The sequence below is a fragment of the Salvelinus fontinalis genome, chromosome 25 (assembly GCF_029448725.1).
Source record: "Salvelinus fontinalis isolate EN_2023a chromosome 25, ASM2944872v1, whole genome shotgun sequence".
NCBI lineage: Eukaryota > Metazoa > Chordata > Actinopteri > Salmoniformes > Salmonidae > Salvelinus > Salvelinus fontinalis.
In genome coordinates, this window is record NC_074689.1 from 38,387,526 (window position 1) to 38,415,064 (window position 27,539).

General features: G+C 50.1%; 1 protein-coding gene across 1 annotated transcript in view; it reads right to left on the reverse strand.

Moving 5' to 3' along the window:
* The window catches only part of stau2 (staufen double-stranded RNA binding protein 2), a 321,253-nt gene that overhangs the window by 247,000 nt on the left and 46,714 nt on the right, over window positions 1–27,539 (reverse strand). The window contains exons 6-8 of the mRNA XM_055882277.1: window positions 11,709–11,868; window positions 650–910; window positions 449–499 (exon numbers count right to left, since the gene is read on the reverse strand). Of these exons, the coding sequence (XP_055738252.1) occupies window positions 449–499; window positions 650–910; window positions 11,709–11,868 (472 nt within the window). The remainder of the gene's footprint in view (window positions 1–448; window positions 500–649; window positions 911–11,708; window positions 11,869–27,539) is intronic.

Sequence of the window (27,539 nt, forward strand, 5' to 3'; positions counted from 1 at the left end):
CCTCTCTCATTCCTCTCTCTGTCTCTGTCTCTCTCTCTCCCCTTCCACCCCTCTCTCTCTCCACCCCTCTCTCTCTCTCCACCCCTCTCTCTCTCTCTCTCTCTCATTCCTCTCTCTCTCCACCCCTCTCTCTGTCTCTGTCTCTCATTCCTCTCTCTCTCTCTCCACCCCCCCTCTCTCTCTCCACCCCTCTCTCTGTCTCTGTCTCTCTCTCTCCCACCTCTCTCTCTCTCTCCACCCATCTCTCTCTCTCCACCCCTCTCTCTGTCTCTCTCTCTCTCCCTCTCTCTCTCTCTCTCTCTCATTCCCTCTCTCTCTCTCTCTCTCATTCCCTCTAGTTCATCTGGCATGTAGAGTGTGGAGGGACGGAGGGAAGAAGGGAGTGGTGGGAGAGAGGTGAAAGAAAGATGAAGGGCTGGACGAAGGACAAACAGGCTAAACTACCTACGGTTGGACTAAACCGATTCAGACTCGTGTTCTCCTCCTGGGTGAAACAGATCTAGGTCAGAGACATCAGACCAACGGTCACACAGAGGACCATCAGACAAGGTCACCGTGCAGGACTCTGTGGGAGTGATGGCAACATAATTACCTGGGTGAGTCACCGAGCCCTGCTATGAAAATGACAAGGACAGCTGGCCCTTCAAACTAGTCCCATCATAACGTATGAGTACGGAAGGGGGAGTGAAGGACAACGGGAAGGTTGAATAAATGAAGTAAATATTAAACACACATTACAGTGAAAGGTGTGGAAAAAACGCACAGGGACAATAACACACAGCCACAGTGGTACGTGTCTTACCTCGAAGCAGACAGACAGGTTCCTCTTGAGGGCTATCTCGTAAACCAGACTGATTTCTGACTTAGAGGCATCACTCCCCTCATCCACCTCCTTCTGCTCCTCGGGGCTCTAGAAGAACAGAACAGAACATGAGAACTCCCCTCATCCACCTCCTTCTGCTCCTCGGGGCTCTAGAAGAACAGAACAGAACATGAGAACTCCCCTCATCCACCTCCTTCTGCTCCTCAGGGCTCTAGAACAACAGAACATGAGAACTCCCCTCATCTACCTCCTTCTGCTCCTCGGGGCTCTAGAACAAAACATGAGAACTCCCCTCATCCACCTCCTTCTGCTCCTCAGGGCTCTAGAACAGAACATGAGAACTCCCCTCATCCACCTCCTTCTGCTCCTCAGGGCTCTAGAACAGAACATGAGAACTCCCCTCATCCACCTCCTTCTGCTCCTCGGGGCTCTAGAACAGAACATGAGAACTCCCCTCATCCACCTCCTCCTGCTCCTCAGGGCTCTAGAACAGAACATGAGAACTCCCCTCATCTACCTCCTTCTGCTCCTCAGGGCTCTAGAACAGAACATGAGAACTCCCCTCATCTACCTCCTTCTGCTCCTCAGGGCTCTAGAACAAAACATGAGAACTCCCCTCATCTACCTCCTTCTGCTCCTCAGGGCTCTAGAACAGAACATGAGAACTCCCCTCATCCACCTCCTTCTGCTCCTCAGGGCTCTAGAACAGAACATGAGAACTCCCCTCATCTACCTCCTTCTGCTCCTCAGGGCTCTAGAACAAAACATTAGAACTCCCCTCATCTACCTCCTTCTGCTCCTCAGGGCTCTAGAACAGAACATGAGAACTCCCCTCATCTACCTCCTTCTGCTCCTCCTCAATTCATATAACAACACGTCCTGACCAAACATCCACAGCATGACGGTAAACTCAGGGAGTTCTTTCAGAACAGGGCAGAGCGCTTCAGGAAACAGGGCTTCGACAGTGGAAAGTAAGTCAGCTAAGCAAGGCATTGTTGTCATTTTATGACAGGTGATGATCAGCAGAAATAAGGGAGTACTAACTAACTCTCCTAGTATTAAATGTGAGTTTCTCTTTCATACAATCCCCTGGCCTTGTACACAGCTAATAGCTAACGTTAGCCAAACCAAGTTAGCTAGTTACTTCAACCTCCTCCTCGGCCTCATATGTAAACGTTGGGTACGTACAGAATACATCCCAACATGTGCGTGCGCCAGTTTTCCCCGCAAAAGTTGGCATTTATACAAATTTAATTTGACGTGAGAATGTGCTCACCTCCCCGTAACGTTTTACTATGTATGCACCTTTACTAGTGGTTGAAATATTGTATTGAAACCTGGCAAGGAAGTATTTTGTGCAAATGGCGGATAGGACGAAAAGCAGTTTCTTATTTTTTGTTTTTACCCCCTTTTTGTCCTCAAATTTCGTGATTTCCAATTGGTAGTTACAGTCTTGTCTCATCGCTGCAACTCCCGTACGGACTCACGAGAGGCGAAGGTCGAGAGCCGTGCGTTATCCGAAACACGACCCAACCAAGCCGCACTGCTTCCTGACACACTGCTCACTTAACACGGACACCAGTCGCACCAACGTGTGGGAGGAAACACCGGACACCTGGCGACCGTGTCGGCGCCACATCCTTGCCGGCCAAACCCTCCCTAACCCGGACAAATTGTGTGTTTTATTTTAAGAATCTAAAATAATTAGACATTGGAATCTTCTTCCTATTTTAGAATACATTTCTCACCTATTTCTGTTGGGTTCATATTCCTGAAGGAGCCATACAACAAATGACCAGTGCATCACATATTAATTGGACCTAGTAACATTGTAAATAAAAGCCTATATGTATTTCAAGTTTTACTACATCCTAGGCAGTGAGGTTTATAATACCTCTATAGTCCAATTTAACAGCTGAACTTTTACATTGAAGTAGGCCTTACAGCTCCTACGGAAATTATCCAGACCTTTGTCCACCTTGTTAGGTTACAACCTTACTCTAAAATGGATTAAATCGTGTTTTCCCCCCTCATCAATCTACACACAATACCCCATATTGACAAAACGTTTTTTTTTTTAATGTTTGCTAATAATGAAAATAATCAAAACTGAAATATCACATTTACATAAGTATTCAGACCCTTTACTCAGTACTTTGTTGAAGCACCTTTGGCAGCGATTACAGCCTCGAGTCTTCTTGGGTATGACGCTACAAGCTTGGCACAACTGTATTTGGGGAGTTTCTCCCATTCTTCTCTGCAGAACCTCTCAGGCTCTGTCATGTTGGATGTTGATTCGCTCTCTCAAAGTCTCTATATTTTCAGGTCTCTCCAGAGATGTTCAATCGGGTTCAATTCCGGGCTCTGGCTGGGCCACTCAAGGACATTCAGAGACTTGTCCTGAAGCCACTCCTGCGTTGTCTTGGCTGTGTGCTTAGGGTCGTTGTCCTATTGGAAGGTGAACCCTCGCCTAAGTCTGAGGTCCTGAGCACTCTGGAGCAGGTTTTCATCAAGGACCTCTCTGTACTTTGCTCCGTTCATCTTTGCCTTGATCCTGACTAGTCTCCCAGTCCCTGCCGCTGAAAAACATCCACACAGCATGATGCTGCTACCACCATGCTTCACCATAGGGATGGTGCCAGGTTTCCTCCAGACGTGACGCTTGGCATTCAGGCCAAAGAGTTTAATCTTCAAATGTTATTTATCACATGCGCCGAATTCCACAGGTAAATGCTTCACTGACAAGCCCATAACTAACAATGCAGTTTTAAGAAGTTAAGAAAAAAATTGAAAGTAAAAGTAACAAATGATTAAAGAGCAGCAGTAAAATAACAATAGCAAGGTTATATACAGGGGTACCGGTACAGATCAATGTGGAGGCTATATACAGGGGGTACCGGTACAGAGTCAATGTGGAGGCTATATACAGGGTATTACGGTACAGAGTCAATGTGGAGGCTATATACAGGCTGTTACGGTACAGAGTCAATGTGGAGGCTATATACAGGGTGTACCAGTACAGAGTCAATGTGGAGGCTATATACAGGGTGTTACGGTACAGAGTCAATGTGGAGGCTATATACAGGGTGTTACGGTACAGAGTCAATGTGGAGGCTATATACAGGGGGTACCGGTACAGAGTCAATGTGGAGGCTATATACAGGGTATTACGGTACAGAGTCAATGTGGAGGCTATATACAGGGTGTTACGGTACAGAGTCAATGTGGAGGCTATATACGGGGTGTTATGGTACAGAGTCAATGTGGAGGCTATATACGGGGTATTACGGTACAGAGTCAATGTGGAGGCTATATACAGGGTATTACGGTACAGAGTCAATGTGGAGGCTATATACAGGGTGTTACGGTACAGAGTCAATGTGGAGGCTATATACAGGGTATTACGGTACAGAGTCAATGTGGAGGCTATATACAGGGTGTTACGGTACAGAGTCAATGTGGAGGCTCTATACAGGGTGTTACGGTACAGAGTCAATGTGGAGGCTATATACAGGGTGTTACGGTACAGAGTCAATGTGGAGGCTATATACAGGGTGTTACGATACAGAGTCAATGTGGAGGCTCTATACAGGGTGTTACGGTACAGAGTCAATGTGGAGGCTATATACAGGGTATTACGGTACAGAGTCAATGTGCGGGGGCACCGAGATAATAGGTAGAGATGTAGGTAGGTAGAGTTAAAGTGACTATGCGTAGATAATAAACAGAGAGTAGCAGCAGCGTAAAAGAGGCGTCTGGGTAGCCCTTTGATTAACTGTTCTGGAATCTTGGTTTCATCAGACAAGAGAATCTTGTTTCTCTTTGTCTGAGTCTTTAGGTGCCTTTTGGCAAACTTCAAGCAGGCTGTCATGTGCCTTTTACTGAGGAGTGGCTTCCATCTGTCCACTCTACCATAAAGGCCTGATTGGTGGAGTGCTGCAGAGATGGTTGTCCTTCTGGAAGGTTCTCCCATCTCCACAGAGGAACTCTAGAGCTCTGTCAGAGTGACCATCAAGTTCTTGGTCACCTCCCTGACCAAGGCCCTTCTCCCCTGATTGCTCAGTTTGGCCGGGCGGCCAGCTCTACAAAGAGTCCTGGTGGTTCCAAACTTCTTCCATTTAAGAATGATGGAGGCCACTGTGTTCTTGGGGACCTTCAATGTTGCAGAAATGTTTTGGTACCCTTCCCCAGATCTGTGCCTCGACACAATCCTGTCTCTGAGCTCTACGGACAATTCCTTCGACCTCATGGCTTGGTTTTAGCTCTGACATTCACTGTCAACTGTAGGACCTAATATAGACAGGTGTGTGCCTTTCAAAATCATGTCCAATCAATTGAATTTACTACAGGTGGACTCCAATCAAGTTGTAGAAACATCTCAAGGATGATCATTGTAAACAGGATGCACCTGAGCTCAGTTTCGAGTCTCACAGCAAAGAGTCTGAATATTTAAGTAAATAAGGTACCTCTGTTTTTTTTCTTTTCTTCAATACATTTGTAAAAAAAATTTTTAACCTGTTTTAACTTTGTCATTATGGGGTATTGTGTGTAGATTAATGAGGATATATATATATTTTAAATCAATTTTAGACTAAGGCTGTAACGTAACAAACTATGTAAAAAGTCAAGGGGTCTGAATACTTTCCGAAGGCTCTGTATGTATCAAGTTTGAAGTGTTTTTATTGTCATGTGCACAAGTACAGTGAAATGCCTTTCCCAACAATGCAGAAATGAATATCAGTGGTGATACAAATAAAAAGGCAAGTAAATTGACCGGAAGCTTATCTAAAATATTTGACAGTGTGGGTAGGCTACAGTATTGCTGTGCGATTGGAGCGTGACATCATAGTCTATTTAATCTCAGAGCCAATACCAAGGCAGGATAGAAGCGTGACATCATAGTCTAGTTAATCTCACAGCCAATACCAGGGCAGGATAGAAGCGTGACGTCATAGTCTAGTTAATCTCAGAGCCTATACCAAGGCAGGATAGGAGCGTGACATCATAGTCTAGTTAATCTCACAGCCAATACCAAGGCAGGATAGGAGCATGATATCATAGTCTAGTTAATCTCAGAGCCAACACCAAGGCAGGATAGGAGCATGACATCATAGTCTAGTTAATCTCAGAGCCTATACCAAGGCAGGACATAGAACCCCAATAATCTATTGATAAACTAAATATTAAAAACAATTAGACTTTTGCATGCCGTGGCCAAATGCCAATAGTTCCAAATGATAACACAAATGAAGGGCGTTACTGTCACATTAAAGGGTGAAGGTGTTTTCCAGGAGTTTAATGCTGTTCACACACAGGTTTAGGACAGGTCTGATTTATAATGGAAAACATGAGTAGGTATGGCATGAGCCAAGTTAATCAACATCAATATTGTTGTACGTGCGTAGACTGTTCAGAAATGTAGTGTGAAACTTACACAATGGTTATAAATGATGCCTTTGGGCTCTAGAACAACATAGAACAACAGAACAGAACATTAGAACACCTTTTGGGCTACAGAACAACATAGAACAACAGAACAGAACATTAGAACACCTTTTGGGCTCTAGAACAACAGAACAGAACATTAGAACACCTTTTGGGCTCTAGAACAACATAGAACAACAGAACAGAACATTAGAACACCTTTTGGGGGGGGTGGGGGGAGTTGTACCATTTGTAACTGTATTTGTAACTGTATCTAAAATGTACCAAACTGTGCCAATAATGTCTATTGCTGTTGTTTCCCATGATTGGTATCATTAAAAATGTTTTTTTTTAAAGGTTTCGGGAACACAACAAAAAGAACGTGAAAATGTTCTCAGAGAGCAGAGCAGTGGCATTTTAGTGTTCTATTGTCAAGCAAAATAATGTTCAGAACATCACTGGAGCGTTGAAGACCTGTAACAGGAAGTCATCCAGTCCCCACTAGTACTTTAACTGTACAACATCCAACTGCTCTGACAACACATTTCTCATGTCAACACTTTCCCTCCAAAAACAATTATTTTCTTCTTTCTCATTCTTTCTCTCATAAACATACAGGGTGGGTGTCTGCCAAGCGGCGTCCTGACTGCTCCAGGCATAATATGATATGTGGGAGGGAGGGAGGGAGGGAGGGAGGGGGGAGGGAGGAGGCAGACAGACAGACAGACAGGAGGCAGACAGACAGACAGACAGACAGACAAAGCTCAGTATGTGACTAATGCTGCTGGGAAAAACAATACACTTCTCTCTCTCTCTCAATCCCTCCATCCATCCAGGCCTTCACTCAGCCAGGCCTTCACTCAGTCAGGTCTTCACTCAGCCAGGCCTTCACTCAGTTAGGCCTTCACTCAGTTAGGCCTTCACTCAGTCAGGTCTTCACTCAGTCAGGTCTTCACTCAGCCAGGCCTTCACTCAGCCAGGCCTTCACTCAGTTAGGCCTTCACTCAGCCAGGCCTTCACTCAGCCAGGCCTTCACTCAGCCAGGCCTTCACTCAGTTAGGCCTTCACTCAGCCAGGCCTTCACTCAGTCAGGCCTTCACTCAGTCAGGTCTTCACTCAGTCAGGCCTTCACTCAGCCAGGCCTTCACTCAGTTAGGCCTTCACTCAGCCAGGCCTTCACTCAGCCAGGCCTTCACTCAGCCAGGCCTCCATCCATCCAGGTCTTCACTCAGTCAGGCCTCCATCCATCCAGGCCTTCACTCAGCCAGGCCTTCACTCAGTCAGGCCTTCACTCAGCCAGGCCTTCACTCAGCCAGGCCTTCACTCAGCCAGGCCTTCACTCAGCCAGGCCTCCATCCATCCAGGTCTTCACTCAGTCAGACCTCCATCCATCCAGGTCTTCACTCAGTCAGGCCTCCATCCAGCCAGGCCTTCACTCAGCCAGGCCTTCACTCAGCCAGGCCTCCATCCATCCAGGCCTCCACTCAGCCAGGCCTTACTCTGCCTGTAATATGTAGTAGAGCAGAGCCACATGACTCCACTTTTAGACCGCCAGAAAACCAATTACACGCTGTGACTACGGCTTGTGTGGTCTACGGAGTAGTCACCATGTTGTGTGTGTTAGGGTGCCCGCGGATAATCTAGTCCTACCCTGCCCGCGGATAATCTAGTCCTACCCTGCCCGCGGATAATCTAGTCCTACCCTGCCCGCGGACAATCTAGTCCTACCCTGCCCGCGGATAATCTAGTCCTACCCTGCCCGCGGATAATCTAGTCCTACCCTGCCCGCGGATAATCTAGTCCTACCCTGCCCGCGGATAATCTAGTCTGCCCGCGGACAATCTAGTCCTACCCTGCCCGCGGATAATCTAGTCCTACCCTGCCCGCGGACAATCTAGTCCTACCCTGCCCGCGGATAATCTAGTCCTACCCTGCCCGCGGATAATCTAGTCCTACCCTGCCCGTGAAATAATCTAGTCCTACCCTGCCCGCGGATAATCTAGTCACACCCTGCCCGCGGATAATCTAGTCACACCCTGCCCGCGGATAATCTAGTCCTACCCTGCCCGCGGATAATCTAGTCCTACCCTGCCCGCGGATAATCTAGTCCTACCCTGCCCACGGATAATCTAGTCACACCCTGCCCGCGGATAATCTAGTCCTACCCTGCCCGCGGATAATCTAGTCCTACCCTGCCCGCGGACAATCTAGTCACACCCTGCCCGCGGATAATCTAGTCCTACCCTGCCCGCGGACAATCTAGTCCTACCCTGCCCGCGGACGATCTAGTCACACCCTGCCCGCAGATAATCTAGTCCTACCCTGCCCGCGGATAATCTAGTCCTACCCTGCCCGCAGATAATCTAGTCCTACCCTGCCCGCGGATAATCTAGTCCTACCCTGCCCGCAGATAATCTAGTCACACCCTGCCCGCGGACAATCTAGTCACACCCTGCCCGCGGATAATCTAGTCCTACCCTGCCCGCGGATAATCTAGTCCTACCCTCCCGCGGATAATCTAGTCCTACCCTGCCCGCGGATAATCTAGTCCTACCCTGCTCGCAGATAATCTAGTGACAGGGGTAACATGCCACAGTGGCAAGAACAAGATTAGCCTGAGCTGTATACACACACACACACACACACGTGCTCGTACATGTAAACACACACCGCTCTAGAAACAAGAACGCAATAAAGTTGAAGTAGACACACGGTGTGACTCAATTTGTAAAGCAAGACACTGAAGAAGCAGTTGACAAAGAGCTTATTTATGAACACGACACCACAATAGAGACGGAACACACACACACACACACACACACACACACACACACACACACACACACACACACACACACACACACACACACACACACACACACAAGAGTTTTAAATAATCAGCAGCCAGGCTGAGGGGGTTCCAGGGGGGGGAACTGTGATTTCCGGTGGTGAAAGATAAAGAGTTATAAGCCTGGCCTCAGGCGGGATAGAAGGATACAGTGACATGACAAAAAGACAGGGGAGGGAGGGGAGAGAGAGAGGGAGGGAGGGGAGAGAGAGAGAGGGGGGGGGGAGAGAGGGGAGAGAGGGAGTGGGAGAGAGGGGAGAGAGAGAGGGAGGGGAGGGAGAGACAGAGAGAGAGAGGGGAGGGGGAGAGAGGGAGGGAGGGGAGAGGAGAGAGGGAGGGGAGAGGGCGGGAGGGGAGGGAGGGAGGGGAGAGGAGAGAGGGAGGGAGGGGAGAGAGGGAGGGAGGGGAGAGAGGGAGGGAGGGGAGAGAGAGGTAGGGGAGAGAGAGAGAGAGGGGAGAGAGAGAGAGGGGAGAGAGAGGGAGGGGAGAGAGGGATGGGGAGAGAGGGAGGGAGGGAAGAGGAGAGAGGAAGGGAGGGGAGAGAGAGAGGGGAGAGAGGGGGGGGAGGAGAGGAGAGAGGGAGGGAGGGAGGGGAGAGAGGGAGGGAGGGGAGAGAGGGAGGGAAGAGAGGGAGGGAGGGGAGAGGGGAGAAAGGGAGGGGAGAAAGGGAGGGGTGAGAGGGAGGGAGGGGAGGGAGAGAGAGAGAGGGGAGAGAGGGAGGGAGGGGAGAGAGGGGAGAGAGGGAGGGAGGGGAGAGAGGGAGGGGAGACAATACGAGGGAGGGGAGAGAGAGAGGGGAGAGAGGGATGGGGAGAGAAGGAGGGAGGGGGGGAGGGAAGAGGAGAGAGGGAGTGAGGGGAGAGGGTGGGAGGGGAGAGAGAGAGAGAGGGGAGAGAGGGAGGGGAGAGAGAGGTAGGGGAGAGAGGGAGGGGAGAGAGAGAGGGGAGAGAGGGATGGGGAGAGAAGGAGGGAGGGGGGGAGGGAAGAGGAGAGAGGGAGTGAGGGGAGAGGGTGGGAGGGGAGAGAGAGAGAGGGGAGAGAGGGAGGGGGGAGGAGAGAGGGAGGGAGGGGAGAGGGGGAGGAGAGAGGGAGGGAAGAGAGAGGGAGGGGAGAGAGTGAAGGATGGGAGAGAGTGAGGGAAGAGAGGGAGGGGAGAGAGGGCGAGAGGGAGGGAAGAGAGGGAGGGGAGAGAGGGAGGGGAGAGAGAGAGAGGGAGGGGAGAGAGAGAGAGGTAGGGAGGGGAGAGAGAGAGAGGGAGGGAGGGGAGAGAGAGGGTGGGAGGGGAGAGAGAGGGAGGGTGGGGAGAGAGAGAGGGAGGGGAGAGAGAGGGAGGGGAGGGAGGGAGAGAGAGAGAAAGAGGGGAGAGAGGGAGGGAGGGGAGAGAGAGAGAGAGAGAGGGAAGGGAGAGGGAGGGAGGGGAGAGAGGGAGGGGAGAGAGGGAGGGAGAGATGGAGAGAGGGAGGGAGAGAGGGAGGGAGGGAGGGGAGAGAGGGAGGGGAGAGAGGGAGGGAGGGACCACCAGGTGCATGCAGGTAAAAAAAAAAAAAAAGACTGTAATACACACAGAGACACAAAGCAAGGTAAAACAGAGGTTGAATAATACATCAGAGTAATTGGGTTGTGGTGGGTTTGGGTCTTTCTGCTGAAAGCTGATAATGTGGTCGATTCACTTAGTGGAAAATGACGAAGGAGAGAGACGACAGTATCACACTCTTTAATAGTTCCTGTTTACTGGCAGGACATCAATGTTTCATCACACACTCGTTTCTTTGAGGACATCAGTGAGGGTGAGAGTAGGGTCACCTTTGGGCAGCCGGGTCACCTTTGGGCAGCCGGGTCACCTTTGGGCAGCCGGGTCACCTTTGGGCAGCCGGGTCACCTTTGGGCAGCCGGGTCACCTTTGGGCAGCCGGGTCACCTTTGGGCAGCCGGGTCACCTTTGGGCAGCCGGGTCACCTTTGGGCAGCCGGGTCACCTTTGGGCAGCCGGGTCACCTTTGGGCAGCCGGGTCACCTTAGGGCAGCCGGGTCACCTTTCGGCAGCCGGGTCACCTTTGGGCAGCCGGGTCACCTTTGGGCAGCCGGGTCACCTTTGGGCAGCCGGGTTACCTTTGGGCAGCCGGGTCACCTTTGGGCAGCCGGGTTACCTTTGGGCAGCCGGGTTACCTTTGGGCAGTGTTCCTGAAGTAGACTATTGAAAGGTCGGTTGAGGACACACTGAATGGACCTCTACTCTGGTAGCCCTGAGGACACAATCTGGATTAAACTCTGGTAGCCCTGAGGACACAATCTGGATTAAACTCTACTCTGGTAGCCCTAATCTGGATTAAACTCTACTCTGGTAGCCCTAATCTGGATTAAACTCTACTCTGGTAGCCCTAATCTGGATTAAACTCTACTCTGGTAGCCCTAATCTGGATTAAACTCTACTCTGGTAGCCCTAATCTGGATTAAACTCTACTCTGGTAGCCCTAATCTGGATTAAACTCTACTCTGGTAGCCCTAATCTGGATTGGGAGGAAGAAAGGAGGTAAACATACAACAATAGGGTCAGTTAGATATTTAGTGTGTCCACATGTGTGTTTCTCCATGTGTGTCCCTGTGCCCATAGTTACCTGAAGTGGTCGTTCAGGTATGGGTTCATTGCGGAGGGCTTGCAGGGCCTTCATGGCGGCGCTGTGACGGGCTGCCTGGCGAGTCCGGCCCTCTCCAATAAACTCATTAGTGCCCACAGACAGCTGGACATAGAAGATCTTTGGAACTGAGTAGTGGTACCTGGGATGGACAGTAGAGAGAGAGGGGGAGAGAGGGAGAGAGAGAGGGGGAGAAAGACAGAGAGGTGGAGAGAGAGAGAAAGACCGAGAGAGGTGGGGAGAGAGAGGTGGGGAGAGAGAGAGGTAGGGAGAGAGGGAGAAAGACCGAGAGCGGTGGAGAGAGAGAGACCGAGAGAGGTGGGGAGAGAGAGAGGGAGAGAGAGAGGGAGAGAAAGACAGAGAGAGGTGGGGAGAGAGAGAGGGAGAGAAAGACCGAGAGGTGGGGAGAGAGAGGTGGGGAGAGAGAGGGAGAGGTGGGGAGAGAGAGGTGGGGAGAGAGAGGTGGGGAGAGAGAGGGAGAGGTGGGGAGAGAGAGAGAAAGACCGAGAGAGGTGGTGAGAGAGAGAGAGAAAAAAGGCCTTTGATTGTTCTGGTGATTAGTGAAACCTGGTAGACTACAGCAGTCAGTGTGTAACGCCTGGAAGAGATCAAGCCAGGAGTGATTCTGCTGATAGCAGCCATTTCATAGAATGATCTAGTGTTGCTAATGACTGCGATGGGTGCTTGGTATCCTAAACTTAGTTGAATGCACTGACTGTTCAGTGAGTTACTCTCAAACGATACAACGCTCCTTCAGCACCGCTGTCGTAGAATAATGCCGCTCAGCCATTGGCTCTCAGGTAACGAATAGGAATGAGAAAACCAGATCTATATGGACGCCAGGGTCAAACCCATGTATAATACACCAGGTACCACAGGGCTGTATAATACACCAGGTACCACAGGGCTGTATAATACACCAGGTACCACAGGGCTGTATAATACACCAGGTACCACAGGGCTGTATAATACACCAGGTACCACAGGGCTGTATAATACACCAGGTACCACAGGGCTGTATAATACACCAGGTACCACAGGGCTGTATAATACACCAGGTACCACAGGGCTGTATAATACACCAGGTACCACAGGGCTGTATAATACACCAGGTACCACAGGGCTGTATAATACACCAGGTACCACAGGGCTGTATAATACACCAGGTACCACAGGGCTGTATAATACACCAGGTACCACAGGGCTGTATATTACACCAGGTACCACAGGGCTGTATAATACACCAGGTACCACAGGGCTGTATAATACAACAGGTACCACAGGGCTGTATATTAACACAGGGCTGTATAATACACCAGGTACCACAGGGCTGTATAATACACCAGGTACCACAGGGCTGTATAATACACCAGGTACCACAGGGCTGTATAATACACCAGGTACCACAGGGCTGTATAATACACCAGGTACCACAGGGCTGTATAATACACCAGGTACCACAGGGCTGTATAATACACCAGGTACCACAGGGCTGTATATTACACCAGGTACCACAGGGCTGTATAATACACCAGGTACCACAGGGCTGTATATTAACACAGGGCTGTATAATACACCAGGTACCACAGGGCTGTATAATACACCAGGTACCACAGGGCTGTATATTACACCAGGTACCACAGGGCTGTATATTACACCAGGTACCACAGGGCTGTATAATACACCAGGTACCACAGGGCTGTATAATACACCAGGTACCACAGGGCTGTATAATACACCAGGTACCACAGGGCTGTATATTACACCAGGTACCACAGGGCTGTATAATACACCAGGTACCACAGGGCTGTATAATACACCAGGTACCACAGGGCTGTATATTACACCAGGTACCACAGGGCTGTATAATACACCAGGTACCACAGGGCTGTATATTACCACAGGGCTGTATAATACACCAGGTACCACAGGGCTGTATAATACACCAGGTACCACAGGGCTGTATATTACCACAGGGCTGTATAATACACCAGGGCTGTATATTACACCAGGTACCACAGGGCTGTATAATACACCAGGTACCACAGGGCTGTATATTAACACAGGGCTGTATAATACACCAGGTACCACAGGGCTGTATAATACACCAGGTACCACAGGGCTGTATAATACACCAGGTACCACAGGGCTGTATAATACACCAGGTACCACAGGGCTGTATAATACACCAGGTACCACAGGGCTGTATAATACACCAGGTACCACAGGGCTGTATAATACACCAGGTACCACAGGGCTGTATATTACACCAGGTACCACAGGGCTGTATAATACACCAGGTACCACAGGGCTGTATATTAACACAGGGCTGTATAATACACCAGGTACCACAGGGCTGTATAATACACCAGGTACCACAGGGCTGTATATTACACCAGGTACCACAGGGCTGTATATTACACCAGGTACCACAGGGCTGTATAATACACCAGGTACCACAGGGCTGTATAATACACCAGGTACCACAGGGCTGTATAATACACCAGGTACCACAGGGCTGTATATTAACACAGGGCTGTATAATACACCAGGTACCACAGGGCTGTATAATACACCAGGTACCACAGGGCTGTATATTACACCAGGTACCACAGGGCTGTATAATACACCAGGTACCACAGGGCTGTATAATACACCAGGTACCACAGGGCTGTATATTACACCAGGTACCACAGGGCTGTATAATACACCAGGTACCACAGGGCTGTATAATACACCAGGTACCACAGGGCTGTATATTACCACAGGGCTGTATAATACACCAGGTACCACAGGGCTGTATAATACACCAGGTACCACAGGGCTGTATATTACCACAGGGCTGTATAATACACCAGGGCTGTATATTACACCAGGTACCACAGGGCTGTATAATACACCAGGTACCACAGGGCTGTATATTACCACAGGGCTGTATAATACACCAGGTACCACAGGGCTGTATAATACACCAGGTACCACAGGGCTGTATAATACACCAGGTACCACAGGGCTGTATAATACACCAGGTACCACAGGGCTGTATAATACACCAGGTACCACAGGGCTGTATAATACACCAGGTACCACAGGGCTGTATAATACACCAGGTACCACAGGGCTGTATATTACACCAGGTACCACAGGGCTGTATAATACACCAGGTACCACAGGGCTGTATAATACACCAGGTACCACAGGGCTGTATAATACACCAGGTACCACAGGGCTGTATAATACACCAGGTACCACAGGGCTGTATAATACACCAGGTACCACAGGGCTGTATAATACACCAGGTACCACAGGGCTGTATAATACACCAGGTACCACAGGGCTGTATAATACACCAGGTACCACAGGGCTGTATAATACACCAGGTACCACAGGGCTGTATAATACACCAGGTACCACAGGGCTGTATAATACACCAGGTACCACAGGGCTGTATAATACACCAGGTACCACAGGGCTGTATAATACACCAGGTACCACAGGGCTGTATAATACACCAGGTACCACAGGGCTGTATATTACACCAGGTACCACAGGGCTGTATATTACACCAGGTACCACAGGGCTGTATATTACACCAGGTACCACAGGGCTGTATAATACACCAGGTACCACAGGGCTGTATAATACACCAGGTACCACAGGGCTGTATAATACACCAGGTACCACAGGGCTGTATAATACACCAGGTACCACAGGGCTGTATAATACACCAGGTACCACAGGGCTGTATAATACACCAGGTACCACAGGGCTGTATAATACACCAGGTACCACAGGGCTGTATAATACACCAGGTACCACAGGGCTGTATATTACACCAGGTACCACAGGGCTGTATAATACACCAGGTACCACAGGGCTGTATAATACACCAGGTACCACAGGGCTGTATAATACACCAGGTACCACAGGGCTGTATAATACACCAGGTACCACAGGGCTGTATAATACACCAGGTACCACAGGGCTGTATAATACACCAGGTACCACAGGGCTGTATAATACACCAGGTACCACAGGGCTGTATAATACACCAGGTACCACAGGGCTGTATAATACACCAGGTACCACAGGGCTGTATAATACACCAGGTACCACAGGGCTGTATATTACACCAGGTACCACAGGGCTGTATATTACACCAGGTACCACAGGGCTGTATATTACACCAGGTACCACAGGGCTGTATAATACACCAGGTACCACAGGGCTGTATAATACACCAGGTACCACAGGGCTGTATAATACACCAGGTACCACAGGGCTGTATAATACACCAGGTACCACAGGGCTGTATAATACACCAGGTACCACAGGGCTGTATAATACACCAGGTACCACAGGGCTGTATAATACACCAGGTACCACAGGGCTGTATAATACACCAGGTACCACAGGGCTGTATATTACACCAGGTACCACAGGGCTGTATAATACACCAGGTACCACAGGGCTGTATAATACACCAGGTACCACAGGGCTGTATAATACACCAGGTACCACAGGGCTGTATAATACACCAGGTACCACAGGGCTGTATAATACACCAGGTACCACAGGGCTGTATAATACACCAGGTACCACAGGGCTGTATAATACACCAGGTACCACAGGGCTGTATAATACACCAGGTACCACAGGGCTGTATAATACACCAGGTACCACAGGGCTGTATAATACACCAGGTACATTTTTACATTTACATTTTAGTCATTTAGCAGACGCTCTTATCCAGAGCGACTTACAGTAGAGTGCATACATTTTATTACATTTTTACATACTGAGACAAGGATATCCCTACCGGCCAAACCCTCCCTAACCCGGACGACGCTATGCCAATTGTGCGTCGCCCCACGGACCTCCCGGTTGCGGCCGGCTGCGACAGAGCCTGGGCGCGAACCCTGCCCAGCCTGGGCGCGAACCCAGAGACTCTGGTGGCGCAGATAGCACTGCGATGCAGTGCCCTAGACCACTGCGCCACCCGGGAGGCCCACAGGGCTGTATAAGTAGGAAGAAATCGGGGCAGAACAGAACGCCGTGCCACCGAGAGGGAAGAAAGCATTACACAGATGGGTAATACAAAGCTCAAAGTATTCCTACCCAATAAAACCAGAATATCACAATAATTCCTAACAAATAAAATCATTACAATAATTATGAAAATAATTCCTATCCAAATGAAATCATAATAATAATGAATAGTATTCCTACCCAGCAGGATGTGGGCGGAGACAACAGAACATAAATCATAAGCGAGCGAGCGAGTACGCACACACGCACGCACGCACGCACACACACACACACACACACACACACACACACACACACACACGGCCTTGGCCGGCCAGCTAGAAGCAAAATCTAAATACACAAACAGTCTGGACCCAATAAGAGCAACATGTTGACTACAGTCAAAGACTGGAAAAGATGATTACATTATATTATTATATTATATTACATTATATTATTATATTATATTACATTATATTATTATATTATATTACATTATATTATTATATTATATTACATTATATTATTATATTATATTACATTATATTTCATATGAACAGAAGACTGAACTCAAGACACTTGTAAATCATTTAACAGACCAATTATTTAAATAAAGGGGTAATGTGGGATTGGTTCCTCCACTGAGACACAGTTCAAAGTGGACAGGGATTGGTTCCTCCACTGAGACACAGTTCAAAGTGGATGTGATTGGTTCCTCCACTGAGACACAGTTCAAAGTGAATGTGATTGGTTCCCCCACTGAGACACAGTTCAAAATGAACGGGATTGGTTCCTCCACTGAGACACAGTTCAAAGTGGATGTGATTGGTTCCTCCACTGAGACACAGTTCAAAGTGAACGGGATTGGTTCCTCCACTGAGACACAGTTCAAAGTGAACGGGATTGGTTCCTCCACTGAGACACAGTTCAAAGTGGACAGGGATTGGTTCCTCCACTGAGACACAGTTCAAAGTGGACAGGGATTGGTTCCTCCACTGAGACACAGTTCAAAGTGAACGGGATTGGTTCCTCCACTGAGACACAGTTCAAAGTGAATGTGATTGGTTCCCCCACTGAGACACAGTTCAAAGTGGATGTGATTGGTTCCTCCACTGAGACACAGTTCAAAGTGAATGTGATTGGTTCCCCCACTGAGACACAGTTCAAAGTGAACGGGATTGGTTCCTCCACTGAGACACAGTTCAAAGTGGATGTGATTGGTTCCCCCACTGAGACACAGTTCAAAGTGAACGGGATTGGTTCCTCCACTGAGACACAGTTCAAAGTGGATGTGATTGGTTCCCCCACTGAGACACAGTTCAAAGTGGACAGGGATTGGTTCCTCCACTGAGACACAGTTCAAAGTGAACGGGATTGGTTCCTCCACTGAGACACAGTTCAAAGTGGATGGGATTGGTTCCCCCACTGAGACACAGTTCAAAGTGAACGGGATTGGTTCCCCCACTGAGACACAGTTCAAAGTGGACAGGGATTGGTTCCCCCACTGAGACACAGTTCAAAGTGAACGGGATTGGTTCCCCCACTGAGACACAGTTCAAAGTGGACAGGGATTGGTTCCCCCACTGAGACACAGTTCAAAGTGGACAGGGATTGGTTCCCCCACTGAGACACAGTTCAAAGTGGACGGGATTGGTTCCCCCACTGAGACACAGTTCAAAGTGGATGTGATTGGTTCCTCCACTGAGACACAGTTCAAAGTGGATGTGATTGGTTCCCCCACTGAGACACAGTTCAAAGTGGACGGGATTGGTTCCTCCACTGAGACACAGTTCAAAGTAGATGTGATTGGTTCCTCCACTGAGACACAGTTCAAAGTGGATGGGATTGGTCCTCCACTGAGACACAGTTCAAAGTGAACGGGATTGGTTCCCCCACTGAGACACAGTTCAAAGTGGACGGGATTGGTCCTCCACTGAGACACAGTTCAAAGTGAACGGGATTGGTTCCCCCACTGAGACACAGTTCAAAGTGGACGGGATTGGTTCCCCCACTGAGACACAGTTCAAAGTGTATGGGATTGGTTCTTTCATGTACAAGTAGAGAACTCTGCATCTTCTACTAGAGCTTCATAAAGGAGACGTTGAGTCTGATGACAAAGGGCTGGAAGCTGCTATGAATGCTAATGGTGAAACAATCAGTCAGGCTGCTAGCCAAATGGCACCCTATTCCCTATATAGTGCACTTCGTTTGACCAGAATAGTGCACTTATTTTGACCAGAGACCTGTGATATTTGGGAGGCAGACGCAGTCTCTAACTTGTGTATCCCAGCCTGAGGGGAACGGCTAATACTGACCACTCTTGTCAACACATTTCTCTCTCTCTCTGACACGCTGCCCTTCAGCTTCTCCTTCCTCCCCAGCTCTCTCCCTCTCCTTGTTCCTCTCTTCCTCCCCTCTCTCTCTCTCCCTCTCCTTGTTCCTCTCTTCCTCCCCTATCTCTCTCTCCCTGTCCCTCACTCCGTCTCCGTCTCCCAGTTCTTCTCTCCCTCTCCCTGTACCTCTCTCTCTCTCCGTCTCTCCCTCTCCCTGTACCTCCCTCCCTCTCCCTGTACCTCCCTCGCTCTCCCTGTACCTCTCTCCCTCTCTCTGTACCTCTCTCCCTCTCCTTGTTCCTCACTTCCTCCCCTATCTCTCTCTCCGTCTCCATCTCCCAGTTCCTCCCTCCCTCTCCCTGTACCTCTCTCTCTCTCCCTGTACCTCTCTCTCTCTCCGTCTCCTGTTCCTCTCTCCCTCTCCCTGTACCTCTCTCTCTCTCCCTGTACCTCTCTCCATCTCCCTGTACCTCTCTCCCTCTCCCTGTACCTCTCTCCCTGTACCTCTCTCCCTCTCCCTGTACCTCTCTCCCTGTACCTCTCTCTCTATCCCTGTACCTCTCTCTCTATCCCTGTACCTCTCTCCCTCTCTCTGTACCTCTCTCCCTCTCTCTGTACCTCTCTCCCTCTCTCTGTACCTCTCTCCTCTCCTTGTTCCTCTCTCCCTCTCTCTGTACCTCTCTCCCTCTCCCTGTACCTCTCTCCCTCTCCCTGTACCTCTCTCCCTCTCCATGTACCTCTCTCCCTCTCCCTGTACCTCTCTCCCTCTCCCTGTACCTCTCTCCCTCTCCCTGTACCTCCCTCCCTCTCCCTGTACCTCTCTCCCTGTACCTCTCTCTCTCCCTGTACCTCTCTCCCTCTCTCTGTACCTCCTCCCTCTCTCTGTACCTCTCTCCCTCTCTCTGTACCTCTCTCCCTCTCCCCGTACCTCTCTCCCTCTCCCTGTACCTCTCTCCCTGTCCCTGTACCTCTCTCCCTGTCCCTGTACCTCTCTCCCTGTACCTCTCTCTCTCTCCCTGTCCCTCTCTCCCTCTCTCTGTACCTCTCTCCCTCTCCCTGTACCTCTCTCCCTCTCCCTGTACCTCTCTCCCTGTCCCTCTCTCCCTCTCCCTGTACCTCTCTCCCTGTTCCTGTACCTCTCTCCCTGTCCCTGTACCTCTCTCCCTGTACCTCTCTCCCTGTCCCTGTCCATCTCTCCCTGTACCTCTCTCCCTGTACCTCTCTCCCTCTCCCTGTACCCCTCTCCCTGTCCCTGTCCCTCTCTCCCTCTCCCTGTACCTCTCTCCCTGTCCCTCTCTCCCTCTCCCTGTACCTCTCTCCCTCTCCCTGTCCCTCTCTCCCTGTCCCTGCACCTCTCTCCCTGTCCCTGCACCTCTCTCCCTGTCCCTGTACCTCTCTCCCTGTACCTCTCTCCCTGTCCCTGTACCTCTCTCCCTGTCCCTGTACCTCTCTCCCTGTACCTCTCTCTCTCTCCCTGTACCTCTCTCCCTGTCCCTATACCTCTCTCCCTGTACCTCTCTCCCTCTCCCTGTACCTCTCTCCCTGTACCTCTCTCCCTGTCCCTGTACCTCTCTCCCTACCCCTCCTCTGTTGCCTCCCATCTTTCTCCATATTTATTGCTTCTCTCGTTCTCTTTCTCCCTCATTCCTTCCCCCTCACCATTCCTTCATCCTCTCCAGTCCAGCTGGCTGTTGGAGTGAGTCAGTGTTTCTCTCTCAAAATTCACCAGAGTTCTCCGCCACCCCACAACCCCCTCTGCTCTCTCTTATGATCACATAAACACACTCTCTCCCTCTCTATACCCTGTCCACGGGGGCCTTTCCTAGAGCGGGGTGGGTCTGCCTGGCCCTCTCCTCTCACGTCATGTGTGGCCCTAGGGCCTCAGAGGAAATGCCAAGTGCAACATGGGCCAGGGCCAGGAGGACAGCATCACAAACTATACTCTATGGCCAGGAGGACAGCATCACAAACTGTACCCTATGGCCAGGAGGACAGCATCACAAACTGTACTCTATGGCCAGGAGGACAGCATCAAACTACTCTATGGCCAGGAGGACAGCATCACAAACTGTTCTCTATGGCCAGGAGGACAGCATCACAAACTGTACCCTATGTACTTCATAGTGAACATATTTTAACCAGAGCCCTATGGCCCCTGACTTGGCAGAGGACTGAGGAGCTGGAAGGAGAGGAGAGCAGCTGGACTGGAGGAACACCACACTACACTGGCTATACAGCTGCTGAGAGAGGGGGGGGGGGGGGGGGGAGAGAGAGTGGGAGGGAGGGAGAGAATGGGAGAGAGAGTGGGAGAGAGAGAGTGGGAGAGAGAGAGTGGGAGGGAGAGAGTGGGAGGGAGGGAGAGAGTGGGAGGGACAGAGCGTGGGAGGGAGGGAACGTGGGAGGGAGAGAAAGTGGGAGGGAGGGAACGGGGGAGGGAGAGAGAGTGGGAGGGAGGGAACGTGGGAGGGAGAGAGAGTGGGAGGGAGAGAGAGTGGGAGGGAGGGAACGTGGGAGGGAGGGAGGGAGAGTGGGGGGGAGAGAGAGTGGGAGGGAGAGAGAGTGGGAGGGAGAGAGAGTGGGAGGGAGAGAGAGTGGGAGGGAGAGAGTGGGAGGGAGGGACCGTGGGAGGGAGAGAGTGGGAGGGAGAGAGAGTGGGAGGGAGAGAGAGTGGGAGGGAGAGAGAGTGGGAGGGAGAGAGAGTGGGAGGGAGGGAACGTGGGAGGGAGAGAGTGGGAGGGAGAGAGAGTGGGAGGGAGAGAGAGTGGGAGGGAGAGAGCGTGGGAGGGAGGGAACGTGGGAGGGAGAGAGAGTGGGAGGGAGGGAGGAGTTATCTCCACCCTGCTACCATACAGCCGACCGTGCCTCAAAACAAACCACTCCACCCTGGACTAGAACAGCCTTTATGACCAGGTCCACCTCTACAAGGCAGCAGGGCCCACCTTTATGACCAGGTCTACCTCTACAAGGCAGCAGGGCCCACCTTTATGACCAGGTCCACCTCTACAAGGCAGCAGGGCCCACCTTTATGACCAGGTCCACCTCTACAAGGCAGCAGGGCCCACCTTAACGACCAGGTCCACCTCTACAAGGCAGCAGGGCCCACCTTAACGACCAGGTCCACCTCTACAAGGCAGCAGTGCCCACCTTCATGACCAGGTCCACCTCTACAAGGCAGCAGGGCCCACCTTAACGACCAGGTCCACCTCTACAAGGCAGCAGGGCCCACCTTAACGACCAGGTCCACCTCTACAAGGCAGCAGGGCCCACCTTTATGACCAGGTCCACCTCTACAAGGCAGCAGGGCCCACCTTTATGACCAGGTCCACCTCTACAAGGCAGCAGGGCCCACCTTAACGACCAGGTCCACCTCTACAAGGCAGCAGGGCCCACCTTTATGACCAGGTCCACCTCTACAAGGCAGCAGGGCCCACCTTTATGACCAGGTCCACCTATACAAGGCAGCAGGGCCCACCTTTATGACCAGGTCCACCTCTACAAGGCAGCAGGGCCCACCTTTATGACCAGGTCCACCTCTACAAGGCAGCAGGGCCCACCTTAATGACCAGGTCCACCTCTACAAGGCAGCAGGGCCCACCCACCAGGACCCTAAAGGACATCACCCTCAACCGCAACACTTCACACAGGACCAACAGACACCCCGCCCAGACCAACAGACACCACGCCCAGACCAACAGACACCCCGCCCAGACCAACAGACACCCCGCCCAGACCAACAGACACCCCGCCCAGACCAACAGACACCCCGCCCAGACCAACAGACACCCCGCCCAGACCAACAGACACCCCCGCCCAGACCAACAGACACCCCGCCCAGACCAACAGACACCCCGCCCAGACCAACAGACACCCCGCCCAGACCAACAGACACCCCGCCCAGACCAACAGACACCCCGTCCAGACCAACAGACACCCCGCCCAGACCAACAGACACCCCGCCCAGACCAACAGACACCCCGCCCAGACCAACAGACACCCCGCCCAGACCAACAGACACCCCGCCCAGACCAACAGACACCCCGCCCAGACCAACAGACACCCCGCCCAGACCAACAGACACCTCACCCAGACCAACAGACACCCCGCCCAGACCAACAGACACCTCACCCAGACTAACAGACACCCCACCCAGACCAACAGACACCCCGCCCAGACCAACAGACACCCCGCCCAGACCAACAGACACCCCGCCCAGACCAACAGACACCCCGCCCAGACCAACAGACACCCCGCCCAGACCAACAGACACCCCACTCAGACCAACAGACACCCCGCCCAGACCAACAGACACCCCACCCAGACCAACAGACACCCCACCCAGACCAACAGACACCCCGCAACATTGGACACAAAGCCTTCACTATCTCATCCTGGAATATCCAAGGCCTGAGGTCATCTGCCTTTGGCCTAAAGAGCAGGAACCTGGACTTCACCAAAGAAATCAGAAATACAGACATTATCATCCTACAAAAAACATGGTACAGAGGAGACGGACCCAAGGGTTGCCCTCTAGGTTACAGAGAGCTGGTAGTCCCATCCACCAAACTACCAGGTGTGAAACAGGGAAAAGACTCAGGGGGTATGCTAATTTTGTACAGAGCAGACCTAACTCACTCTATTAAATTAATCAAAACAGGAACATTTTACATCTGGCTAGAAATAAATAAGGAAATGATCTCAAGATAGAAAAAATATCCTCCTGTGTGCTACCTACATCCCCCCCAATAGAATCCCCATACTTTAACTATGACAGCTTCTCCATCCTAGAGGGGGAGATCAACCATTTCCAGGCCCAGGGACATGTACTAGTCTGTGGTGGCCTACAGTTGAAGTCAGAAGTTCACATACACTTAGGTTGGAGTCATTAAAACTCATTTTTCAACCACTCCACAAATTTCTTGTTCACAAACTATTGTTTTGTCAAGTCGGTTAGGACACCTACTTTGTGCAAGACACAAGTAATTTTTCCAACAATTGTTTACAGACATATTATTTCACTTATAATTCACTGTATCACAATTCCAGTGGTTCAGAAGTTTACATACACTAAGTTGACTGTGCATTTAAACAGCCTGGAAAATTCCAGAAAATTATGTCATAGCTTTAGAAGCTTCTGATAGGTTAACTGACATAATTTGAGTTAAATGTAGGTGTACCTGTGGATGTATTTCAAGGCCTACCTTTAAACACAGTGCCTCGTTGCTTGACATCATGGGAAAATCAAAAGAAATCAGCCAAGACCTCAGAAAAGAAATTGTAGACCTCCACAAGTCTGGTTCATCCTTGGGAGCAATTTCCAAACGCCTGAAGGTACCACGTTCATCTGTACAAACAATAGTACGCAAGTATAAACACCATGGGACCAAGCAGCCGTCATACCGCTCAGGAAGGAGACACTTTCTGTCTCCTAGAGATGAACGTACTTTGGTGCAAAAAGTGCAAATCAATCCCAGAACAACAGCAAAGGACCTTGTGAAGATGCTGGAGGAAACAGGGCCAAAAGTACCTATATCCACAGTAAAACGAGTCCTATATCGACATAACCTGAAAGGCCGCTCAGCAAGGAAGAAGCAAATGCTCCAAAATCTTCATAAAAAAGCCAGACTACGGTTTGCAACTGCACATGGGGACAAAGATCGTACTTTTTGGAGAAATGTCCTCTGGTCTGATGAAACAAAAATAGAACTGTTTGGCCATAATGACCATCGTTATGTTTGGAGGAAAAAGGGGGAGGCTTGCAAGCCAAAGAACACCATCCCAACCGTGAAGCACGGGGGTGGCAGCATCATGTTGTGGGGGTGCTTTGCTGCAGGAGGGACTGGTGCACTTCACAAAATAGATGGCCTCATGAGGGAGGAAAATTATGTGGATATATTGAAGCAACATCTCAAGACATCAGTCAGGAAGTTAAAGCTTGGTCGCATATGGGTCTTCCAAATGGACAATGACCCCAAGCATACTTCCAAAGTTGTGGCAAAATGGCTTCAGGACAACAAAGTCAAGGTATTGGAGTGGGCATCACAAAGCCCTGACCTCAATCCCATAGAAAATTTGTGGGCAGAACTGATGAAGCGTGTCCGAGCAAGGAGGCCTACAAACCTGACTCAGTTACACCAGCTCTGTCAGGAGGAATGGGACAAAATTCACCCAACTTATTATGGGAAGCTTGTGGAAGGCTACATGAAACGTTTGACCCAAGTTTAACAATTTAAAGGCAATGCTACCAAATACTAATTGAGTGTATGTAAACTTCTGACCCACTGGGAATGTGATGAAAGAAATAAAAGCTGAAATAAATCATGCTCTCTACTATTATTCTGACATTTCACATTCTTAAAATAAAGTGGTGATCCTAACTGACCTTAGACAGGGACTTTTTACTAGGATTAAATGTCAGGAATTGTGAAAAAATGAGTTTAAATGTATTTGGCTAAGGTGTATGTAAACTTTCGACTTCAACTGTACATGCCAGAACTGTACAAGAACCTGACACCCTGAGCACACAGGGGGACAAACACCTGCCTGCAGGTGACAGCATTCCCTCCCCCATATGCCCCCCCCCTCAGCACACAGGGGGACAAACACCTGCCTGCAGGTGACAGCATTCCCTCCCCCATTTGCCCCCCCCCTCAGCACACAGGGGGACAAACACCTGCCTGCAGGTGACAGCATTCCCTCCCCCATATGCCCCCCCCCTCAGCACACAGGGGGACAAACACCTGCCTGCAGGTGACAGCATTCCCTCCCCCATATGCCCCCCCCCCTCAGCACACAGGGGGACAAACACCTGCCTGCAGGTGACAGCATTCCCTCCCCCATATGCCCCCCCCCTCAGCACACAGGGGGACAAACACCTGCCTGCAGGTGACAGCATTCCCTCCCCCATATGCCCCCCCCCCCTCAGCACACAGGGGGACAAACACCTGCCTGCAGGTGACAGCATTCCCTCCCCCATATGCCCCCCCCCCTCAGCACACAGGGGGACAAACACCTGCCTGCAGGTGACAGCATTCCCTCCCCCATATGCCCCCCCCCCTCAGCACACAGGGGGACAAACACCTGCCTGGAGGTGACAGCATTCCCTCCCCCATATGCCCCCCTAGACACAACTACGACAAAACAACCAACAACAATGGCTCACAACTTCTGCAGCTCTGTTGCATGCTGGGTATGTACGTCACAAGTCCTCAACTGGCAGCTTCATTATATAGTACCCGCAAAACACCAGTCTCAACGTCAACAGTGAAGAGGCGACTCCGGGATGCTGGCCTTCTAGGCAGAGTTGCAAAGAAAAAGCCATATCTCAGACTGGCCAATAAAAATAAAAGATTAAGATGGGCAAAAGAACACAGGCACAGGACAGAGGAACTCTGCCTAGAAGGCCAGCATCCCGGAGTCGCCTCTTCACTGTTGACGTTGAGACTGGACAGAGGAACTCTGCCTAGAAGGCCAGCATCCCGGAGTCACCTCTTCACTGTTGACGTTGAGACTGATGTTTTGCAGGGTACTATTTAATGAAGCTGCCAGTTGAGGACTTGTGAGGCGTCCGTTTCTCAAACTAGACAAAAATAAAACATCTGAGCAGTAGATCTCAGCTTGCTTTTTGACCCGGAAGTGATCTCGACTCAGAAAAGGTTGGTGACCAATGTTGTAGAGCATATCCATATAAAGTGTTCCCGCTGTGTTCAATAACTCATCCAATGAAGTATTTTATTTGCTCTAGATATTCTGCACAGATTCTGGGCCCTGACAGTAAATCTCAGTAAGACAAAAATAATGGTGTTCCAAAAAAGGTCCAGTCGCCAGGACCACAAATACAAATTCCATCTAGACACCGTTTCCCAAGAGAAGATATTCCAAACTGGGGTATGCCGTCGTGGGTACGACAAATAAAAATGTGATTCACATTATTATTTTTTATATATATATATATATTTATTTTTTCTTCCCCCAAACAGTTCATTTGTATTTTCCAACAGGGCTATATACATATATATATATTTGTATGAGATTTTTTCCTCTCCTGAGTAGCCTCGTTTCAAAACTAAAATGAGATAATCTAGTGTTCAGGGAAATAACACAAATGTCAAATACTAGGTAGCCTAGTCAAAACATTAACATCCAATCACATTAACCCGTTACTCTCCCGCGGGAATTCCACTAACGGTCCGTATGTAGCCAAACGTAGCTGCTGCTCGTTCCGTTTGCTCGAAAATGGATTTTAAAAAGTAAGTGTCAGGATTTGGCTAGGTTTATTCCGGTTTTGGCCACTAGATGCCCCCATTGGGCTTTTTTGACCCTTTTGTTTGCCCTTATTTCCAGTTATTATTTTCACCTGTGCCTCGTTTCCCTTGTATGTATTTAAACCCTTAGTTTTCCTCAGTTCTTAGCTCTGTGTTTGATTGTTAGCACCCAGCCCCAGCCATGCTGTGAA